This window comes from Vigna angularis, chromosome 10 (assembly GCF_016808095.1).
Source record: "Vigna angularis cultivar LongXiaoDou No.4 chromosome 10, ASM1680809v1, whole genome shotgun sequence".
NCBI lineage: Eukaryota > Viridiplantae > Streptophyta > Magnoliopsida > Fabales > Fabaceae > Vigna > Vigna angularis.
This window is the reverse complement of record NC_068979.1, coordinates 5,611,757-5,632,313: the sequence shown is the minus strand read 5'-3', so window position 1 is coordinate 5,632,313 and position 20,557 is coordinate 5,611,757. Positions and strand designations below refer to the sequence as shown.

Below are 20,557 nucleotides of genomic sequence, written 5' to 3'. Positions count from 1 at the left end.
TACATACATACATATATATATTTGATGTCAAAGTTTTAACTGTAATGTCATATTCAAGTGTTGGATGTATCACTATATATCTTTCTCTAGCCAGTACATGAGTTGCTTGCACCAATTCATATATGAGGTTGAATCTATATTGTGTACGCACCAAATGGCTTTGCATCCTAATTGCAACTTCTGTTATGCGAATCATAGGGAGGAAACAAACACAGCTAGCGTCCATGAATCAACAAATGTAATCAATCATACAAATTGTTACTAATAACAAAATATCATTATCTGTTTTGTAAATGGTAGAGAGAGAGAGAGAAAGGGGTGAGAGGGGTCGTAATCTTGAACTCTTGGACTATTGTTTAGAAGTAGAATTACTAGTCTTCAGGACCAAGAAAGCCTGGTAACATGCAGGGAAAGGACACAGACCACTAAAAGTTTATTAAAAAATTTGAAAAATTAAGCTGCAGCAAAGGACAAGGTTGTCACTCACGTGGTTCAGTTCTTTTGAAGTGATTCTGCTAATGGGGTTATGACATGTGTCTGATTCCCACAAATGAAAGCCCTCGAACATGGACCAGTCAAACACAATCGGCAAATTCTTGGAGATTAAAAGGCTGTTCAATTTGTCCTCATCCCGGTTATGGTCTTCCATTTCCATTTACTTCTAAAACTACTTCCATCTTATATTGTCTGTGATACCATCTAAACCTAACTTAATTTCACATTAAAAACTTCTTCTATATTTAATGTCTATGCTCCTTTCCCAATGCCAGATCTCAACAACGAACTAATTTCTAGCTAGATCATTCTTTTGTGTCTATTTTCTTCATAATAACTTGCTTGTGCACAATTTATGTAAGTTTTTTCTTAAACATAAACTAATTTTGGTTGAATAACAGGAAGATTATTTCATGTAATACGTAAAAAATAACTCATTGGTGGTGTCTTAGAGATGAATTATTCCCACCTCGTGCTATAGTTTCTAATGATAAAAACTTTGGAGAAATTCAACAATAATGAAAACTGAACCAGACTTAAAAAATATAATACCACATTCAACTCAAAATCTTACTAAATGGATTTATTATTTATTTATCTTATAAAATGCTTGATTTTCAGAAAACTTAACAGTTTTTTTGTAATATACATAGAATGGTTTGGAATGGAAGGTCGTTGTAAAATTCATGCAAACTGTTTGATCATTGAAAATGGGTACTGTTGAGCATGGTTGGAGGCAATAGTATATAAAAGACATGTGTGAAGAGTAATGAATGATTGTTTGGGAGACAGGTATGGACCTACATTTGAAAAAACACCTTCCAAAAGTGCTCATGCTGTTAAGAGCCTTTCTTTCAGCCAGTAGTTGCACTGTGATATAAGTTAAAATAGGGCAAGTCACGCCTTCTAAATCTATTCATTAATTATCCTCACATTTTGGGGCTCTGATATTCATTTATATTTTTTGCTAACTTCGCAATAATATGTCCGATATATATAAAACATTTTTCAAATTTGAAAAGTTGATGGATATAGATTATTATCTCTATTTTTATTTTATTTATTAGTGTTAGAAATAGATAATGTGCTAGTGTCGATTTTTCTTTAATTCATAATTTGATAATGTCATTATTGATTTGGACGTGTCATTTATCTACTTTGATGTGTTTAAAAAATAAAATGAAACTCTAGAAATTCACTAGGAATTGAATTTACCAATTTGCCAATCATGATTTTGGCACTTTAAAAACAATATACATTTTATGGAATAGGCTAGAAAAAAAAAATCATATGATGTATATCAAGCCATTAATTATAATATAGCATACCCTTGCTTATTATTTTTAAGAAATTAAAATGTGAGAATACACAACAACTTTTAAATTTATCATGGATAACTTGATCCTCCGACTCTCTCTATTTTACTTTATTTTATAATATGTCTAAGGTTAAATATATAGTATTTGTCTCTAATTAATTACTCACTTAGGAGTATGGATTAAGGATTTTCTTGAAAAAAAAGTATTTCATGCATGTGTTGTTTTTGTAAAAAGGATAATTAGTGGGAAACAATTATGTCTCTCTAAAATTTACTAGTACGTGGAAGATATTTGATAAGATTATTTTTGCATTTTTACTTTGATTCTTAAGTCGAAGAATTAAGCATATATAGATGTAAAAAAGATAGAATTTTAAGTTTCGATTTTTAATTGAAACATATTCTTCATCGATTTTTGAAGAAATCAAAGTCTATATATAAAATAAAAAGAAATAGTCTGAAAATTTAAAATATAGAACTGACTGCAAATTATTTAATAATTAAAAATAATATATGAAATTATTTTAATGCAGGACGAGGAAATGAGAACAACCTTCGCGTGGCAAGGAAGGAAAGAGAGTGCAGCAACAACGAATTCGTGTTTCGCAATTGTAGAGGAATGACGTTGGCAGTGACCATATTAAGCAATGGTAAAGTGAAACAATGTGTCTTCCGTGAAGAACCTGGATATAAAATGCTTGAATTAATAAATAAGTCTTACGAAACAGAACCTCGTCAGGGAAGATACAGTGTTACGACATTTATGTTGTAGCGGCAAGAAAAGGGAAGAGAACACAAGGAAAAAGAATGACGTAATGCTCACTTTCTCAATGAAAATGGTAAAAGGGTTACGAATGACAGTAGCGTTTGCGTTTTTCAGTTGTAAAGGAAAATAAATAAATTCACAGCAATACAATGAAACAAATATTTTTAGTGAGGATATAAAGTATTTGAAAAATTAACCTTAATAAAAAAAATAGACTTGTGTTCTTTATAAAATCTAATTCTATTATCTGACATAAAAAATAACTATAACAATTTTAAAATTTGAAATGATTTTAGATTTCTATTCTAAAATAATTTAACTTTTTTTAGAGAGACAAATTATGCATCACTTAACCCACCAATGGAAAGGGGAAAGAACACTTTCAATTTTCAAGTATTTTAAGGTAATAGTATTATAATCTATTACCAAAGTATTATTTCCTTTAAAAATTTGAAATATCCTTAAAAGATGTTTGAAAAAAAAAGATGTATTTAAATTTTAAAAAAATGATATTTTGATATAGGTTTTTTAACAATATTTTAATATAAAATGTCATTTTTTCACTTATTCATTATTTATTTATTATTATAATGTATTCTAAACTTAATAAAAAAAATAACAGTATATTAAAACATTGTCAACAAAAAAAAATTATAATAATGTATCATTTTAAACTGGATATACAACTTCAAATGTAGAAGATGAAAATGCAGATTCTGTATGCAGTTGTTTCCTTTGAATTTCCGTATACACGATTTGTACATAGATAGAATAAAACGCCGCAACAGGCGATACATGCTCTCAAAGTTCAAAACTCACACGAGCAGCTGTAAGCAGATAACTTTTTTAATTATAACTTCACAACACCAATCTCATCACTTGCTTATGCTTTTCCAAACTATTCTTTATAAATTTGGGCCTTGGGAACGCTAATTCCAACTCCATTTTATATTTCCTTCATTCTAAGCCTCAAAAACTGCAACCAAAACTCCATGCACCTTTAGACAGTGCAAAGCCAAATGTGCATTTCAGAAATATCCAAGTCCCACGAACCTCTATCCAAGACTTATGCTCTCCCCATAATACCTCCAACCCCGGTAATAAATAAATACCCTCTCTAGGAGTTTTTTTTTCTAATTGCAATGGAAGTTGAAGATCTGATTCATATCGAGTGAGATTACAACTGGGCAGAGAATCAAACACAAAATAACATTAACATTTACCATATACATTTACATACGAACCATTACATCTGTTACTAAGTTAATCTCATACATAGGACCAACAAACTACTCTAACCTCACTAGCACTTAAGAAAAGGAAAAGAAAGAAAATATTTCTTAAGACACGAATGACAGAAACACTGAACACTTAGCCTAGTTTCTGCCCACTCATCATCATCCTCGTAAACTCGTTCAAGTCAATGAAACCATCTCCATTTCCATCCACTCCTTTCACCATTTTTTTGCATGCACTAAGGCTGCAACTCTCTCCTAGCCTCTTCAGAACTTGGGACAACTCCTGAGCACTGATCTTCCCATCACCGTTCAAATCAAACAATTGAAAAGCATTCTTGATATCCGCTTCTTTAATCCTACCCTCTCCGTTGACCATCTCCACGAACTCTTTGAAGTCAACGAAGCCATCCCCATCAGAGTCCATCAACCTAAAACCCTTCACTGCTTCAGCTTCCCCAATGCCCCTATCTAAAGCCCTTGCTGCAGCCTTGTATTCTTCTAGTGAGATCTTCCCATCTTTGTTGGTGTAAAATTTCTCGAACACCCATTTCATTTCCTCTTCTTTTGGTTGGAAACTTTGTCCTTCATTATTCGATCTCTGTCTTGAAATGAAGCTGTTCTTCTGGGCTAAATGATTCCGTGAAGAGGAGGGCTTCCATGAGAAGCTATAGTTGAACTTGAGGAAACTCAAATTCGACATGTATATGTTTCAGGGTAAAAAGATACACATATCAGGCTTTAGTATGATTATGAAGGCTACTGCATCATGGTTTATTTATATAGATAACCTTCCTCCTTTGGATTCCCTCGAGGCTCAAGATATTGTTTACAAAGAAAAGCAGTAGAATCTGAATAAAGACTCATTCCAATGCCCGGAGTTTAAACTCTAGCTGATATATATGTTTTATGCTACATTCTTTAGGAATATTGTTTCTCCTCACACGCTCACGCTGTTTATTGATGAACACTAGTTTGGTGAAGTTAGAATATTTTTTTGATTGGTCAGAGTTGACATAGGTGGGTGTTGTGTTAGGTTGAAATGCAATCTACGTTAGACGATTCCCTTCGATCTTTTTGGTAAAACCGTGTATTCATCACATACAGAGCTGAACGAATCCTATTCTTTTGTCACTTGTTAATATTTGTGATGATGTACATGAACCTTTCTTTCTTTTCGACTTGATGATTGGAGAGATTCATTCCCGTTACGTAAATTTTTAATGTATATGCAATTTTTTATTTCATTCGTATGAAGTTCACACTGGATGATGACACTCATCTGAAGCTCGCCCATATATTCTCCTTACCACTCAACTATTTGCAATTGAAAACTTTCTTGAGTATATATTAACTCAATTTTAGTTGAGCCACGAGTTGTATAGATGCAAGCATCAAAGAAAAAACATGACAATGACAATAACAAGTGGCAGAGAAATATAAGGTCATGAAGAGACCTAATATCTGTCACAGTTTTAAACTGATCCCTCACAATTCTTAATCGAACAATGTCTTCTTCCTATTCATTCATGGATAGAGGAGCGTTTAATTTAGTATAACTGATCATGACACAAACCTTATCCTAGGTAACTGCGAAGACCATATGATATTTCTATTTTCAGTTTATTTCAACAATATCTCTGGAAATTTTTTACTTTTAAATTGTATAATTAAAAAAAAATAACTTTTGAATCACCATTTTCTTTCATGAAAAAAAAAACTTATGAGCTGCACAATCTTAAAAATCTTTTAATTTCTAGATTATGTAATCCAAAAGTTTCTTTGAGATTACAATTTAAACGGTTTTTGTGAAAAAAAAAATCTGAGATTTCACAGAATAAAAGGCTTTCTTCCTTAAATCTATTCATGACACGGCACATGGATAAGAGTGACGCTGACAAGGTGGTGATGGCAAGGGGGCAATTTGGTTTTTTACCATTTTTATGGGGCTGCACATAGAAACTGTGAGGGTGCAGAAAGAAATGACCATTACAGTTTACATGTACCAGGCATGCTGTTCGGGCTACAGCAAACCCATCAAGTGGCCCATGAACACATATTTCAAAGAAATGCTCATCCAAAACAGTTATGGGTAATCCTACATAATAAGGGACAGAGTTTATGTTGCCGCCCAGAGTTGGCCTGCTATTAAATACCCTCACGCACCATCCATCGATTAGTGCTTATTTATTAAAATCTTGCATGATAGGAGCAGATTGATGGCTTCAGTTATTGATTAAAGTAGTAATGTCGGGTGATATTACGAACAAGCACAAATGCAGTTTAGATGAAGGAAAATAAAAATAAAATCATTATTTTTTCAAACAAAAGTTTCAAAACTTTATTTGTACAAAATTAAAAGAAATAAAATCTAATAAATTTCGAAAATTGTTTCCAAAAGAAACGTTTTAGAAATTTACAAACAGAAACAGTCAAGAAATGTCTTCTCAATATTTTATCTTCTTCAAATATTCTGTTCAAGTGCTTGTTTGTATGACATGAACGTCACTGCCTGGACCTTTCACCAAGACGTTTCACTATACTATTACGATTTATGATGTTTTTTAAGATGACTGTCACTGCCTAACTTCATCAACGGGACAATTTGTGTCCCTTTCATGTTTTATGCACAGGAAAGCTGTGCGGTTAGAATTTTAGCCAGAGTACAGACTCCATCTCAAAAAGGTGCTTCAGAAAATCAACCTCGTACATTGGTTTTCATTTCTAATGCATAAAAATGCCCCTCATGTTTCTTTGCTTGGAAAATTACTTTTCTTCCTATTTTGGTTTACGTGGGGTCCAAAGTCACCTGCAAACTTTAATTTGATTATTTTACTAGTCAATTTAAGATCACCTGCATATGCTCCTCACTTAATAACCAGACATATCAGACATAACGTAGGAATAAATATTTACGAAATGATCTAATAGTTAAGCTAGCAAAGTCTGATAGACATAAAGTTGATAGGACTAAATGTTAACAAATCCTCTAACAATAGAGAACCTAACAAGCTCGAATAAAATAATTTTCGATATTACTTTTAGAATTTAGCATTGTATTGTCGTTCCTATAAAACCGATTTATAAGTTGAATATTATCACTCACTTTTATATTAAACTTGATCATATCACTAATTAGTGCAGAATCTTCAACCTCCCACAAGAAATTGTCCAAATTCGTGGAAGCCTAATTGAAAATCGCACAATCCCTACCCTGCAAGAGCTAGGCTAATTAGCTCATAGCAGGGTGATCTCATCGAAAACTGTACACAGTATTAGCACACTTCTTGAATCTGTCTGTGTTTCTATTGCTGCAGTGTTTTCCCAAGCAATAGTCAGCACAAATACAAGGCCTATATTTCAGACACTTTTATGCTATAAAAGGCCTCTTATTTTTGGCAAAAACTAAGCACATAAATGGCACTGTAAAATTTCAGGGCACTTCAACTAGTATTTTTCCTTGGCATAGTCTACGTGTTAATGTCAGTGTTCCACTGTCTACATTGCGATACATGCACCACAAATACGCCATGTCAGCATGATCAGTGCTTAGTTGTCAAATGATAAGTTTCCTTCTACACGTTGGGCATTTTACCTCGTGTTTAGCATTTCGCCTCATTCTTAAATTTCTCCCGAAGATATAACCACAAAAGTTATTTCCATTCATCTTTCCTAGAGAGAGATGAAGAGAAAACTGAGTCTCAACTGCTTCCTCCCCTCAAATACCACTTTTATAATATTAAATTATATATTACAATTATATCTCCAAGAAAAGAGAAGATTAAAAAGTTTGTCACTTCTACCAAATTTCTGAGTTCAAATTTTAAACATGCAATAAAAGATGTAACCTAGAATGAAAATCTACACATCCAAAATAGTAATAAAAAATCAGTATTTTTTTTGCAGCACTGGCTAGTGAGCACTCCCAGAATATTCGAAGAAATGAGCGAGCCTCATGTCTTCAAACATTCATGTATACAAGCAATCAAATTTTGCTTTCTTCAAGAAAGAGCAAAGACTAAAGATCTTCATAAAATGTCAAGAATCTGCAATGTTATAAGATATGTAATTATAAGACCACTGAAGAACCAAAAAGACGTTTATACAATAGTACTAAACTAACTGGACAGGAGGACCAATAGGAATGAGGAAAAACACAAAAGAGTGTTTCAACCAACAACGTATAAGACAGAATTTCATGCTCTGAAAAAAACTAATAGGTATGAATATACTTCAACAAATTCAGAGTGAGATGACGGTCATGTGATCTTCCCATAGTCAAACTTGACCAAAAAGAGTTAGAAGTAAAACTTACTCGCATAGGCATCTCTTGCATGACAATATTGCTGCTCTCTTCAATACTTTTTAGGGTCACCACTTCCCCACCAACTACCATATTTATAACAATCCCGTCTGCACATTACTCAGGAATGTTAGCCGCAATGCAAAACTACAAACTATCACATACTTGGACAAAAGTTAAATACAGTTCCTTAACTCTTATTTGTGTTGTTTTCAGTCAAAATTGAAAACTCAACTCGATAATAAAGGCTTACTCTAAAGGATTATGCAAAATTTCGAGATAAAACTTCAATTTTGACAAGGAAATAGAACAGATAGCATCTAAGGAACTGTATCTATGTTTTGGCCAACTTTAAAAAAGTACACAGAAGTAGGGCATAAAGAAAGGACCGGCTGTTAAACAAGTTGCCAATCGCCTAGCGTATGTCTCCTGCAGGAAACACAAAAAAAACGAGGAACATAAGAGAGACGATACAGATACTCGGGGACACCAATTTCAAAATACATAAACAACTAAATCTGCATTCTTCTGGTGGTAAACATGACACATACGAATGCACACAATGATGTTGAATATTAGCTGCATAAATTAAAATTTGTAGTAAAGAGAGAGAGAAGAGGAAAACCTTCTTTGCCGGTAACTCGTAGTTAATGAGAAGATGAGCATTCAAGGGAAGTTCGCCAGAAGAAAGGAGAGGGAGGCAGGCGTCTGTTACAATGATCATATGAGATCTCTCGTCTTTCCTAATATCATCCTCGTCCGGCGCTCCACCGTGATTCGACTGGCTCCACCGTGCTGTTACCTGTCGAAATTTCTCTAAAAGAGAAGCGCGTTCATCTTCAGCGAGATCACTGTACTGACACGCGGAAAAGGGAAGCGGAGGACACAAGAGCGAATTAGGAGAAAAATTTAGTGTAGCGCGTGGGAATTGGGAGGAAGTGAATGAGTTGATGATGGGAAAATAGGAGAGACCAGAGCAGAGGAGGAAACGAAGGGGAGAGTGGAGAGAGAGGAGCAGAGAGAGTCGAGATCGTCGCGCGTGCTGCAACAGACCACGATGGGCAAGGATGGACGTCGAGCCACCAGATCCACCAGTTCGATTACCGTTTGCTGCGATATGTCGATCGTTTTAGATAATCAAAAATCTGAACAAAAATTGAAAATGAGAGAGAGAGAGAGAGAGAGAGAGAGAGAGAGAGAGAGAGAGAATGCCATTTTGAAGTGGAGCCTGTCAACTGCGAGGTAAAAATGACGCGGGTGGCTGAAAATGAAGGAGAGGGGAGAATGTGTATGAATGTTAAATGGAAGTTAAAGGGGAAACGGGAAGGAGAATGGAAAGAAGAGTACCCAAACGGTGCCGTCTGAAATGGCGGAGACGAACCGCAAACGCTGTCCATCGCCATACTACAGGAGAGGGGATGCTTCTTCACCCTGCACTCTCTTTCTCTTCCACGCTTTTAATGTTTTCTTTTATTATCATTTCTTTTGTTATTCAAGTTTTAAAAATGTCTTCACGGCTATCATTTTTATTTTATGTTTGTTTTTCCTTAAATTACTTTTTTTAACACAAAATGAATATGTTAATTCTAACAGTTAAATTTTAGGAATGTTAAAATTGAAGTTGAAGTATATATGTGGCTTAAAATTTGATGACAACCTAAACTTTTACAACGACATGAACAAAATTCACTCCTGATAATTTTTTGGTAATAATATCAAATTGTTCAAGTAATACAGTGAATTAAGTTAAGAGTATCGTTCTCTTGAGAGAATTTGAATCACGTTATTCAATTAAAATTATTTATCAAGATATGATGATAACACTTGAAAATTCAAATTGGCAATTAACATAAAATTAACAACGTAAACAAAATTTAAGATTGAAAAATACGATAATAAATCACTGGAATGTTTGACAAACATTACACTAAAATCCTGGAGAACATATATTTTCTATTGAAGCATTTACATAAGAATATATTGGTTTAATTCCTTAAAACAAGTTCTAAAATTATGTATTGAATTTTAGTTACTTTTAGTTTCTTTTCTTACGTTGGTTCTAAAAATACTTCTCAGTACAAAAAAACTTTTAAAGAGAATTATACTTCTGTATAATCAAAAGCAAGTCAAGAAAAGAACAAGAAGAGAAACATATATTGCAAAAAAAATTTACATTAATGTGTTGTCATACAACAAATTCCAATAATGAATAGAAAATTTAGCATATCATGTACTTTTTACATAAATTCCTCGCAGAAAGTGAAGTCTTGATGTCTTGAAAGGTCTCCTCATCGTCTCCTGAGTTCTCCAGTATTTTTCTGACTTTGTTCGTGTGTCAGAAGATCGTTTCTACTTTTTTGTCACGTTTTTTTAAGTCAGTTAACTTAATTAAGTCGCTCATCCAAATTATACATTCGTACAATAATTTACATAACAATCTACTTCCTATTAGAACTTTTCATTGAATAATAACATGAATAATTATAAGATTGAGATCATTTATAAGTTTAAAAACAATTTTTTTTACACTTATCAACTACTCCAGCACATGACTTATTATTTAGTGCAACCTTTCTCTCACATAATCAACGTGTTTAATTTTAGGAAGGGAATACTATTCTTTTTGACCAGTCTTCATCTGAATCTGTATTTCAATGTTCACATACGGTGGTGTCTTGTACTTTTTCATTTAGTTTGTCGATAGTTTCACCAAGTGAAGTGAAAGTAAACCCAATAATAATAATATTTAAAGGAAAATAATCATAAATATAATTTCTATGAAAAATTGAGAAGATATTCGCATAAATTGAGTAACAAATTAAAGAGTAAATAGAAAGTTTGGTGAGATATTGTTCAATTAAATTTTGAAAAGAAGAGATCTTTATTTTGGTCTCTGAATGTATATAACGTTTTGAAATTATATTCTATCGTTAAATTTCATCGGTCTTTTCACTCAAATATATAAATCAAGGACTATTTTTGTTACAAAGTTATGATATTAACAACCAATTTAAACTCTCTACATTTGAAAGACTAAATGAGCAAAATTTCACAATTTAAGAATTAAATTATTAATTTTTCTAAATTAAACTATCTTAGTAAAAGTATAAATCAATTAAGCTAGATCCATCTATCACGTTGATGTTTTGATTAATTAAAAATAAATTAATGAAAATGAAAATTGATTTATTAAAAAACCACATTACTGAATTGCTATCTCTCCTATTAATCATTATTATTAGCGTGATGATAGCAGGGATTGTGCGGTGATAGGTTAAAAGTTAATCGGGCTTTATGATAGACAAAGTACTGATCTAATAGTTTAAAAGTTAATGTGGCTGATAATAATAAGGGGGTTAGATATAGAAGCTAGAGGGTCAACTAATAAAAAGGAAACATTGGGAGAGTTGATCAGGGAAATTAAGAACGTCCAAACATATATATCACATTTTTTAATTTCTCTAGCTCATCGGTTTTGACTAGAAGAATTAAAAAAAATATATTATTTTGAAAACTTTAATCCAAACATAATCGTTAACATCAACCAAGCTACAGAATGCCTTACATAAAAAAATAAAAACATATAGCGTACATGTGCTTTCCAATCATACAAGGATTGACCTAGGTATATACATCATTAAATTTAAAATTAAATTAACACAACCTAGACACGTGGAGGAAGTAGAGCAGAGGCTGTCGCATTTGGTCTTTTTACCCAAACATAATTATCGCTCAGCCTTTTACTTTTTCATTATCCTATTCCTTCCTTAATTACCTAAAAGGAAAAAATCAATTGTTCTTTGTTCGTTGATTGGTCAGTTGCAAACCTTATTGCTAGTCATGATGAGATTTATAGGTTCAAAATCAACAACGGGCTTGGACTTCTTGAGGCGAGGCCCACCGAAGCCCATTTGGTCTTCGCGCGCTCTCTTGTTCTTGTTGTTTCTTTTGTCTGCTAGTGTATCCTCTTTCAACCAAACACCAAACAGTTTCAAACACTCCCCACCACCTTCTTCACCTACCGCCTTCTCAGATCCGCAACTTCCTTGCCGCATGATGCGATCTATCTGATCAGGACCCACCATCAGACGGTTCTTGAGAAAAGCAACGAGCTCATCGCACTGCTTCCTCGCACGTGCCAGCTCGCAACTCAGCGTTTCGTTATCCTTCTTCAGTTTCTGGTTCTCGCTCGATAACTCATGAGAAGCTGTTGTGTTTGTTTCCACCAACCCCGTGTTCTTCGAACCGGAGGAGGAGGACGAGGTAGAGGTGGACCCAGCGTCATCTCCACCGCCGGAGTTTAACGGAGAGTTACCACCCCCGCTGGATTTTCCGGCCTCCGGTGGAAGCGCATGCAATTGCGGCACGGTCTTGCGGCGTTTAATGTCGCAGAGAAGCTCCTTGTGCCCTCGCTTGAAATGTTCGTTTGCGAATTCCCATTTATCTGGCACAATCTTTCGGAATCCCTGCAATCTCAAAATCGCCGATTTGTTATTATTATTTTTAATGATTGGCTGTTAATCATCATCATCATTATTAATAATAATAAATGGTAATCATATTTATTGATTGATGTTTTCATTTCCCTTTTTCTCAGAATAATTATACATTTCAAGCTCATTAAATTTGCTCTTCCCTATCATATATCGGATAAAGTATACCATACTTAGATATCAATTTAACTCAAGATTTTTTGCAGGCTAAATGTTGTACTCCAAATGTTTTCGAATATAGTAGAAATTAGTAAGAACTTAGTAGAAAACCATTTTTTTTAATTCAAATGTCTGAATAATTAGTATTAAACTTTCAATAACGATCACACAACCACTTATTAAAAAGTATTTGTATATTTTTATTTTAATCATTTAAATGAATGAAAAACCCGATAAAGTTTCTTTAATCAATACAAAAAAATTGATCGGTTAAAAAATGAAATGAAAAATATGATCATACTAAATAATTCTACATTCTCAGTAAACAAAGTAATCCATATTTATTTAAACCACTTTATCTCCTAACTGGCAAGTTTTAATCCCTGTTTTTAGTTTCTAGGATTTGCCTGTTTACACAGAAAAAGGCAGAGTAATTGATGATCTCACAGGTATAGGTGGAATGGAAGTAGATGTAAGGAGAGAAAGAAAGAAGAAACATACGTAGGTGTTGAGCTGGCGAACAAAACTGGAGAAGTTATTGTGCTTGAAACATTTAGGAAGCAAATCCTTGGCAAATTCCGCATGTTTCCACACAACAAATGTGTTCCCACTGTCACTCCACGATATCACCTCGTTCGTCCCTGGATCATCCACCAACTCATACGTCTTCGTCAAAAACGGTGCCGGCACAGATCGTTGCGACATGATTTCACCCTCACAAATCTCTTCTTATTACAATTATTCTAAATAAAAAAGTATAGAGAGAGAGAAAAAAAAATAGAGTAAGAGGGAACTTATTTAGGAGGAAGAACTGAAAAGGAGGAGAGCTGTCAAAAACTCCCAATCCCAGCAATAAAAGCCAGAAAGGAAAAAGCGAGAGTGAAGGAAGTTTTTGGAAGGTTTTCTGGAATGATCAGAATCCATGAGTCAAAATCTGAAAATCAATTACCATAATTTCACGACACAAAAGGATAAAGTACCGTGAATACTTTTGTTATTCTCCTCCTCGAGGATTCTAGGACGAGAAAGACTCTTATATAATACGGAACCAAACATATTCCAACCCATGTGACGTGTGGGTTCTAGAATTTTTTAGAAACTTACACAGATAAAAGAAATGGCAATGTTTATTTTGGACCAAACCAAAACTCAATCCACACGTACGCAATAACAGGGAAGAAACTTTGCTTTACACAACAGTGGATTGGATAAGGAGGCAGCAGAAGAGAAGCATTACACACGCTTTTCACAAGGGTCGTCTTTGGCTTTCTCTCGTGCAAATTGCGTTTTCACTTCCTACATTTTCTAAACTGAACTTTCTAATACGCTTACATGCTTGAAAACTTTTCCATTTTAGTTATTGCTTATCATGACATAAAATATATTGTTTTAATAGACGGACGCGTGCGCTTGTAAATATTTGTAAAAATTACAAAAATTAATTAATTTAAAAAATATTATATTCGGTAAAGTTAATTTTATATTTGTATTTATTTTTTATTGGAGGGTAAAGGCAAGTGGGAAAGAGGGCTTTCTCTCTGCTCTCACCTAACTCTGCATTCATCGTTATTGATATTTTAATTATTATTATTACCAATGTTGTTATGATTAACTTGTCATGTTTCATCAATTGGTCGCCCCATCCACTTTGTCCATTTTTTTTGTTAGACCTTTTCTTCCTGTTATGACCGCCCAACAAATATATAATGAACTATTGACAATGGAAGAAAAAGAAGACTAATGCGATACAAACACACATATGCCTTTTATTTGTCCTCTTACTTTATTTGGACTTTTATGTTCTTTCCTCACAAATTCCTCCCATGTAGTTTTCACACTAAATAATTAACACATTTTAAACCATGTACTTCCTGTCGCACTTTCCTTTGTTTACACTGAAATTAATTACAGTTGGATTTTTGTCTCTTCAAGCAACTCCACTTAAGTATAATTAATACCTGATTGCCTAAGTTAACTAATCTCATTTATCAGTCTTATTCAAACCACTTATGTTTCAAAATAAGAAAGATAAACCTTAGGACTTAATTAGTCTAGGTTAATGATGCATTTGACTCTGACAAGACAAACATTTCTTAGATGATACCCTTGTTTTTAAATTGTGTTTCAGGACACTGTGTTTGTATCTTCAGAGAGAAAAATAGTCCTATCAATTCTTTCATGAATAACTTTTTTCCACTTAACTTTAGTTAATTAAAGTCATGAAAATATCCTATTATAAATGTATATTAGGATGTGTTTGATATGATTAATCTTGACATTTCATAAGTTCAGGAGGAAGTAAGAGATAACAATCCCTTTTATATAACTATTTAAAAAAACGTGGTATATAAAAAATATATTCCTGATTTCATTAAAAAAGTTATGTTTTATTATATTAAGTTTCGGTTGAATTGGTCCGAGGATCGATCGTCCTTGTTCTGCTCTCTTTTGATCTTCAATCATCTTTGAGAACGCGATCCACTCAAATGGGTTGTTGGCCTGCAAAAGACACTCCACGCTCAAGTCAGATATGTTTCATCTATATTTTATTGGGATAGTAAAAGATGATTGTACCTGAGATCAGTTGTATTATTTATAGAGTTTGTGTCAGTCAAGTCCATTCATTAGTTATGAGTGTATTTTTAGGGAATCAAACCCAATAATCAATAATTAATAACATATATTTGTAATGTGTAAGGTAATCTAACCTATTAATACTTGATAATTGTCCATGAATAACCATTAACTCCGATCCGTATATTTCATATAGTACACATTATATGAATAATAAAGCTTTAATATCATAGGTTTCATTCAAATTACTCATTGTCTACTGCTCAATTTACGGCTAAAATAAGTTCACACTCTGTTATAAATGTTAATAATCGATGCCGTATACAACCGTACTAAGAATATTTTATTTTCCAAAAGGTTCTTATAATTCTGTGTAAAAAAAAAACTAAATCATAACATATCGCTTTACCCGTCATGTTATCTTTTTAAGGCAATAATAATTAATAAAAAATTAAGAATAATTATATTTTGAATTATTGGAATGAAAAGAAAAAAAAAATGTCGTCACTATGTTAAAATGTTTCTAAACTTTGACATTTCAAGGTTTGTTTTACCAATAGTCATATACCACATATTTGAATTCACATATGTGAATTCAAACTGGTAATTTCTTGTATATTATTATTAATTATGTCCAAGTGATAAAAAAATCATAAAATATCTTCATTTCTGAAGTAAATTATAATTAAAATAAGATAAAAAATGCTAATAATGTGTTCAATTGCACAACAGTAATTTACAACGTTTAAAATAGCAATAAATAATTATATAGAAAACAAAACAAAAAATTAAAAAACAAGTAATTATTTAAAAAATTGAAGAACACAATATCTTGAAAAATAATGTAAAAGATATATATAATATTACTTTAAAGCAAAAAAAAAATCATTTTTCATGAAAACAACAAATAGAAATTGAAAAATAAAATCTTATCTTAAAATTAAATTATTATATTAATTATATTTTCTTAATTATTAATTTAAATGTATTTAATTATTAAAACAATATTCAATCAATTTCTAATTAAAATTATTAAAAAAATTACCATAAAATGGAAATATAAAATTAGTCCAAAATTGAATACTTAATTTGTCCAGTTACTTCAATTGAAAACTAATTAACTAATTCATAATTATGAATTAAATGAAAATATCATTTAATTGAATTCATATTTAATTATTAAATTAAAATTCAATTAATTTCTAATTTAAATTAAAAAAAATCATAAACACAACTTAATACCATTAATTGTAAATACAATTTTTTTAAAAAAATGAAACATGCAAAACTCAATTATTGTATATTCTTAACTCTATGGATTGAACTTTAAAATTTAATTATTCATCGTTGAAGAACAACTGATCCAAAAAGAAAAAACTTATGGAAAGAAAAATTTTAAAGTTAAGAGAATTTTTAACACTGAAAAATTAAAAAATGAATTAAGTGTTATAAATTAGAGAGTTCAATATATACTATATATGTATAAAGCTCTTGTCAATGTCAAATATGTCTAAATATAAGCTCCAATTATAGGTTTAAACTCAATTATAAAAAAAGCCCAAACCAAAAGTAAAATGTTAAACCCGCAAAAACTCATACACAAAAATATAATTTTATCTTAACTTTCAAAAATCATTACAAAGAAAAAAAAAAATCAAATTTAACAAATCATGTACTTATTTCAAAATCCAAAAAATGTAAATTTCAAATGCAAGTGAATCAGTTTAAAGTAATGAGTAAGCAAATATCATATTAACTAAACATATAAAAATTAATATAATTATGTACATTGAATTCAATTTATTACAATTAATTCAGTTTATTTACAATTGAGATAAATTATTCAAAAATTAAAAGGAAAAGAAAGATATTTTGAATATGTGATAAAACTATATAAATATGTATAGAAAACAGGTGTTCTCAGTATTAATTAAAGAAATATACGGAATTTTCTAATTTTTCTAATTCAAGGTAGAGAAAATATAATTCAATGTGGCAAAATATAATTGCATATAGAATTATCATGAATTAAGTGCGTAAATCTCTTTGATTTCTCTGGCTTTTCTTTCTGAACATCCTCAAGAATTATATCCTAAGCACCAAAGGCTTTATCTTAAATGGGTGATATAGTTAAAAGGAAAAACAATTTGACTGAAGTCAATTACTTTGATACAGAGGAAATGTACTTGTTAAATCAGTATCAACTACAATATTCCACAAGTTCATTATAGTTCCACACCACCAAACGAATTACGATACACACCTTTTGCGTGAAAAATGTGAGTCAAACTTTAGGAATAAATAATCATAAGAGTTTCTTCGCATTAAATAAAGGGTATGACTTTCCGACCACTGCTTTACCGTAACACATTTCACGCTTTCTATCACAGTTAAATTTTAATAATGTGTTTGGATATTTCAACAATTATATGAAATTAAGTATTTTAATTACTTATAACTAATTTCTTTTTTATTTTTTTGTTGGGATTGAAGAATTGAAATATTTTCAATTTTAATTTTTTTTATGAAATAATTTAATTTTTAGTCTAAGACATACTCAATTTTATCTTTGAATTTGAGATGGATTAGTTTGATTTTTTAATATTAGATTACTCGACTTTTGGTTTAAATCGACTCTAACATAATCAATTGGGGTCGATTGATTTATACTTTTAGTACACGATAATTTATTTTAATTTTCGACACGAGTCAACTTGAATTGACTTTTAACATTAGTTGACTCAGTTCAACTTTTGACACGAGTTAACTTGAATTAACCTTCGATTCAGGTCGACATGACAGTAATTTAACCTGAGTCAACTCAAATCGACCTTATGCTAAGGTTGACTTGGACTGACCTCAACTTTGGGCATCTTGACCCAACTTTTTGTTTAGGCAACTCAGTTTGACCTTCCCAACTTGGTCAAACCATCGGTCCATACTGAATCGACTCAAGCTTTAGACTAGGCTAACTTAGCCCGACCATTGGCCCAGGTCGACTATACTCGATCTTTGGTCTAAGGCGACTTAATTCGGTTCAGACCAACCTTTAGTTTGAGCTGACTGGGCCAAACCTTTGACATGGGTTAATTCAACTAGATCTTCGACTTTGACTGGCTCAACTTGACCTTTTTTCGAGTCGACTTCGGTTAGACCTTTGACACGGGTCGACTCGGCTTGAACCTCGACTCGGACTAACTCAACTCGACCTTGACTAACTTGACTCGACCATCAGCCCAAACCAACTTGACTCAATTCGACATTTATGCTTGGATTGATTTGACTTAACCTTTGAATCGAGGTGACTGCCCTCGACCTTTGTGAGTGAAATGAAAAGGAATGATAAATTTTCTATTTTATTCATTTGAAATACTTTTTTTGTAAAATTGTGAAAATTTAATTTTTTTTGTAATTACTTTATCCAAATATGTCACTTTAGTGTAAAGATTTTTTAGAATTTTCAAATAAATGCATTATCCTTCTGACGTATCTGAAAACGAAAAAAAAAAAATCAAATGCTTTAACTATGACAAGTCTTATGTGTATTTAAATTTACACTAAACCTAACATTCTATTTGTACTTGCAGTTTTCACAAAAATGTCAAATATTTTAAGTGTTAACTGTTGAAAAAATGTAAATAAATTAATGGCATATCTTTGGAAGCAAAGAATTGCATGCTTACACACTAACACAAATAACAAATTATAGGTAATAGTTTAGACTTCATATTGTCTATGTTGATAAAGAAAAACAATATCTAGATACATTTTTATGTTAGCCAGACGAACTTATATATTGGAGTAATGTAAAACAAAACCATCCTCTTAAATTTTATAATTAAATATTCATATCATATCAAAATAAGTTGATATTTACTTTAGACTCCATCTATAGTCTAAAATCCACCTATGTATTCAAGGTTGCGCGTTAAAATCAATATTTCATAATACATCGAATATCTTGATTAAGATTAACATAAATGTATATAAAATCAGTTTTTAAAATAATCACGCATTTAAGAAATAAAAAAGTTTGTTCACTAAAAAAAACCAATAAAATTGCTTATTTTAAATTAAGTGGATTAAGTAAAAGACATGAAAAACTGAAAATAATTCACTTTAAAAACACTAATTGTTTAAAAAAAATGCACAAACAAATTCATCCATAAAGAACTAGTTGTAGCTGCGTCTCTGAAAAAAGCACCATACTAACAAATTCTTTCACGTGTTTTTTCTTCTTGATACTCTTTTTCTTACCATGTTCTTTGATACTACTATACGCGATAATACTTGGCAACATACACGTGTAAAGTTGCATGATTTTAGTCTTTCTTTTTAAGAATATGAGCACCAATAGTTGAGACATGAAATGATAAATTTTTTGATGAAGTTAGTTTGTTAAATTTTACTTTTGCTTTTCTTATAGTTCTTTCAATTTTTAATTTCATGAAAATGTAATTTGATTCAATTACTTGCCATTAAGTATAGGCGGTGTGAAATAATACTAAAGTTAAATTACATTTTTTTTTCTTTTATAATATTTAATCTATGATTTTTATTTTTACTCATAAAATTTATTTATTTTTATAGAAAAAATAAAATGGAAATGAACCTCACTTCTTCTTTACTAACTAAATAAATTATTAAGTCATTTGCGTGGTCTGAGTAACAATGTTTATATATTATATCAAAAGTTAATTTTAAGGAAGAATATTTACTTAAAGTAAAATTAAAGTAAAAGAAGAAGAAATAGGTGAGTAAAGAAGTTAAACGATGAGGTATACACAATAAATTACAATATTCTTATTATACATAAAATAGAATATAGCAATGGTCAACTGAGATTGAAAATTAATTAAGTGAATTATGTAAAGGACAAACTTCCGAGAGTAAGAAAATGTCAAGAAATAATTTAAGTTTGTATTGAATGGCGTATTCCAAAGTTCTATTTTCCAGTCACATATATCTTGTCAAACTTTATAAACATATTATAGTCAGGTGTTAGGAATGACACAAGAAAAAAATCAATGTAAAAATGTTATTTTGAATATTTTGAATTATTATAATTACATTATTAATGTAGACTGTACTACTGCAGTCATCGATAATTTCAGTTCAAAAATAGAACTAATTACAAGGCTGAAAATCTTGTACACACGAACAAATGAGAAAAATAGATATACAACAATATCCATGTTTTAGTTCACTGTTCAA

The 20,557-nt window shown here is 31.3% G+C and overlaps 3 protein-coding genes across 3 annotated transcripts; all 3 read right to left on the bottom strand.

The window, feature by feature from the left end:
- Positions 1–3,274: 3,274 nt before the first annotated feature.
- On the bottom strand, positions 3,275–7,387 carry LOC108335328 (calmodulin-like protein 30). Its single transcript, XM_017571323.2, has one exon. It carries the CDS (start codon positions 4,515–4,517, stop codon positions 3,951–3,953), a length of 567 nt encoding a protein of 188 aa, XP_017426812.1. The 5' UTR covers positions 4,518–7,387; the 3' UTR covers positions 3,275–3,950.
- Positions 7,388–7,523: 136 nt separating this feature from the next.
- Positions 7,524–9,603, bottom strand: LOC108335164 (ATP-dependent RNA helicase eIF4A). Its single transcript, XM_017571115.2, has 7 exons — positions 9,465–9,603; positions 9,330–9,378; positions 9,090–9,227; positions 8,743–8,973; positions 8,507–8,546; positions 8,130–8,227; positions 7,524–7,860 (listed from the first exon to the last, which is right to left on the bottom strand). Exons 1-7 carry the CDS (start codon positions 9,518–9,520, stop codon positions 7,843–7,845), a joined length of 630 nt encoding a protein of 209 aa, XP_017426604.1. The 5' UTR covers positions 9,521–9,603; the 3' UTR covers positions 7,524–7,842.
- Positions 9,604–11,651: 2,048 nt separating this feature from the next.
- On the bottom strand, positions 11,652–13,791 carry LOC108335261 (heat shock factor protein HSF24). Its single transcript, XM_017571240.2, has 2 exons — positions 13,271–13,791; positions 11,652–12,583 (listed from the first exon to the last, which is right to left on the bottom strand). Exons 1-2 carry the CDS (start codon positions 13,472–13,474, stop codon positions 11,933–11,935), a joined length of 855 nt encoding a protein of 284 aa, XP_017426729.1. The 5' UTR covers positions 13,475–13,791; the 3' UTR covers positions 11,652–11,932.
- Between the last annotated feature and the right edge of the window lie 6,766 nt (positions 13,792–20,557).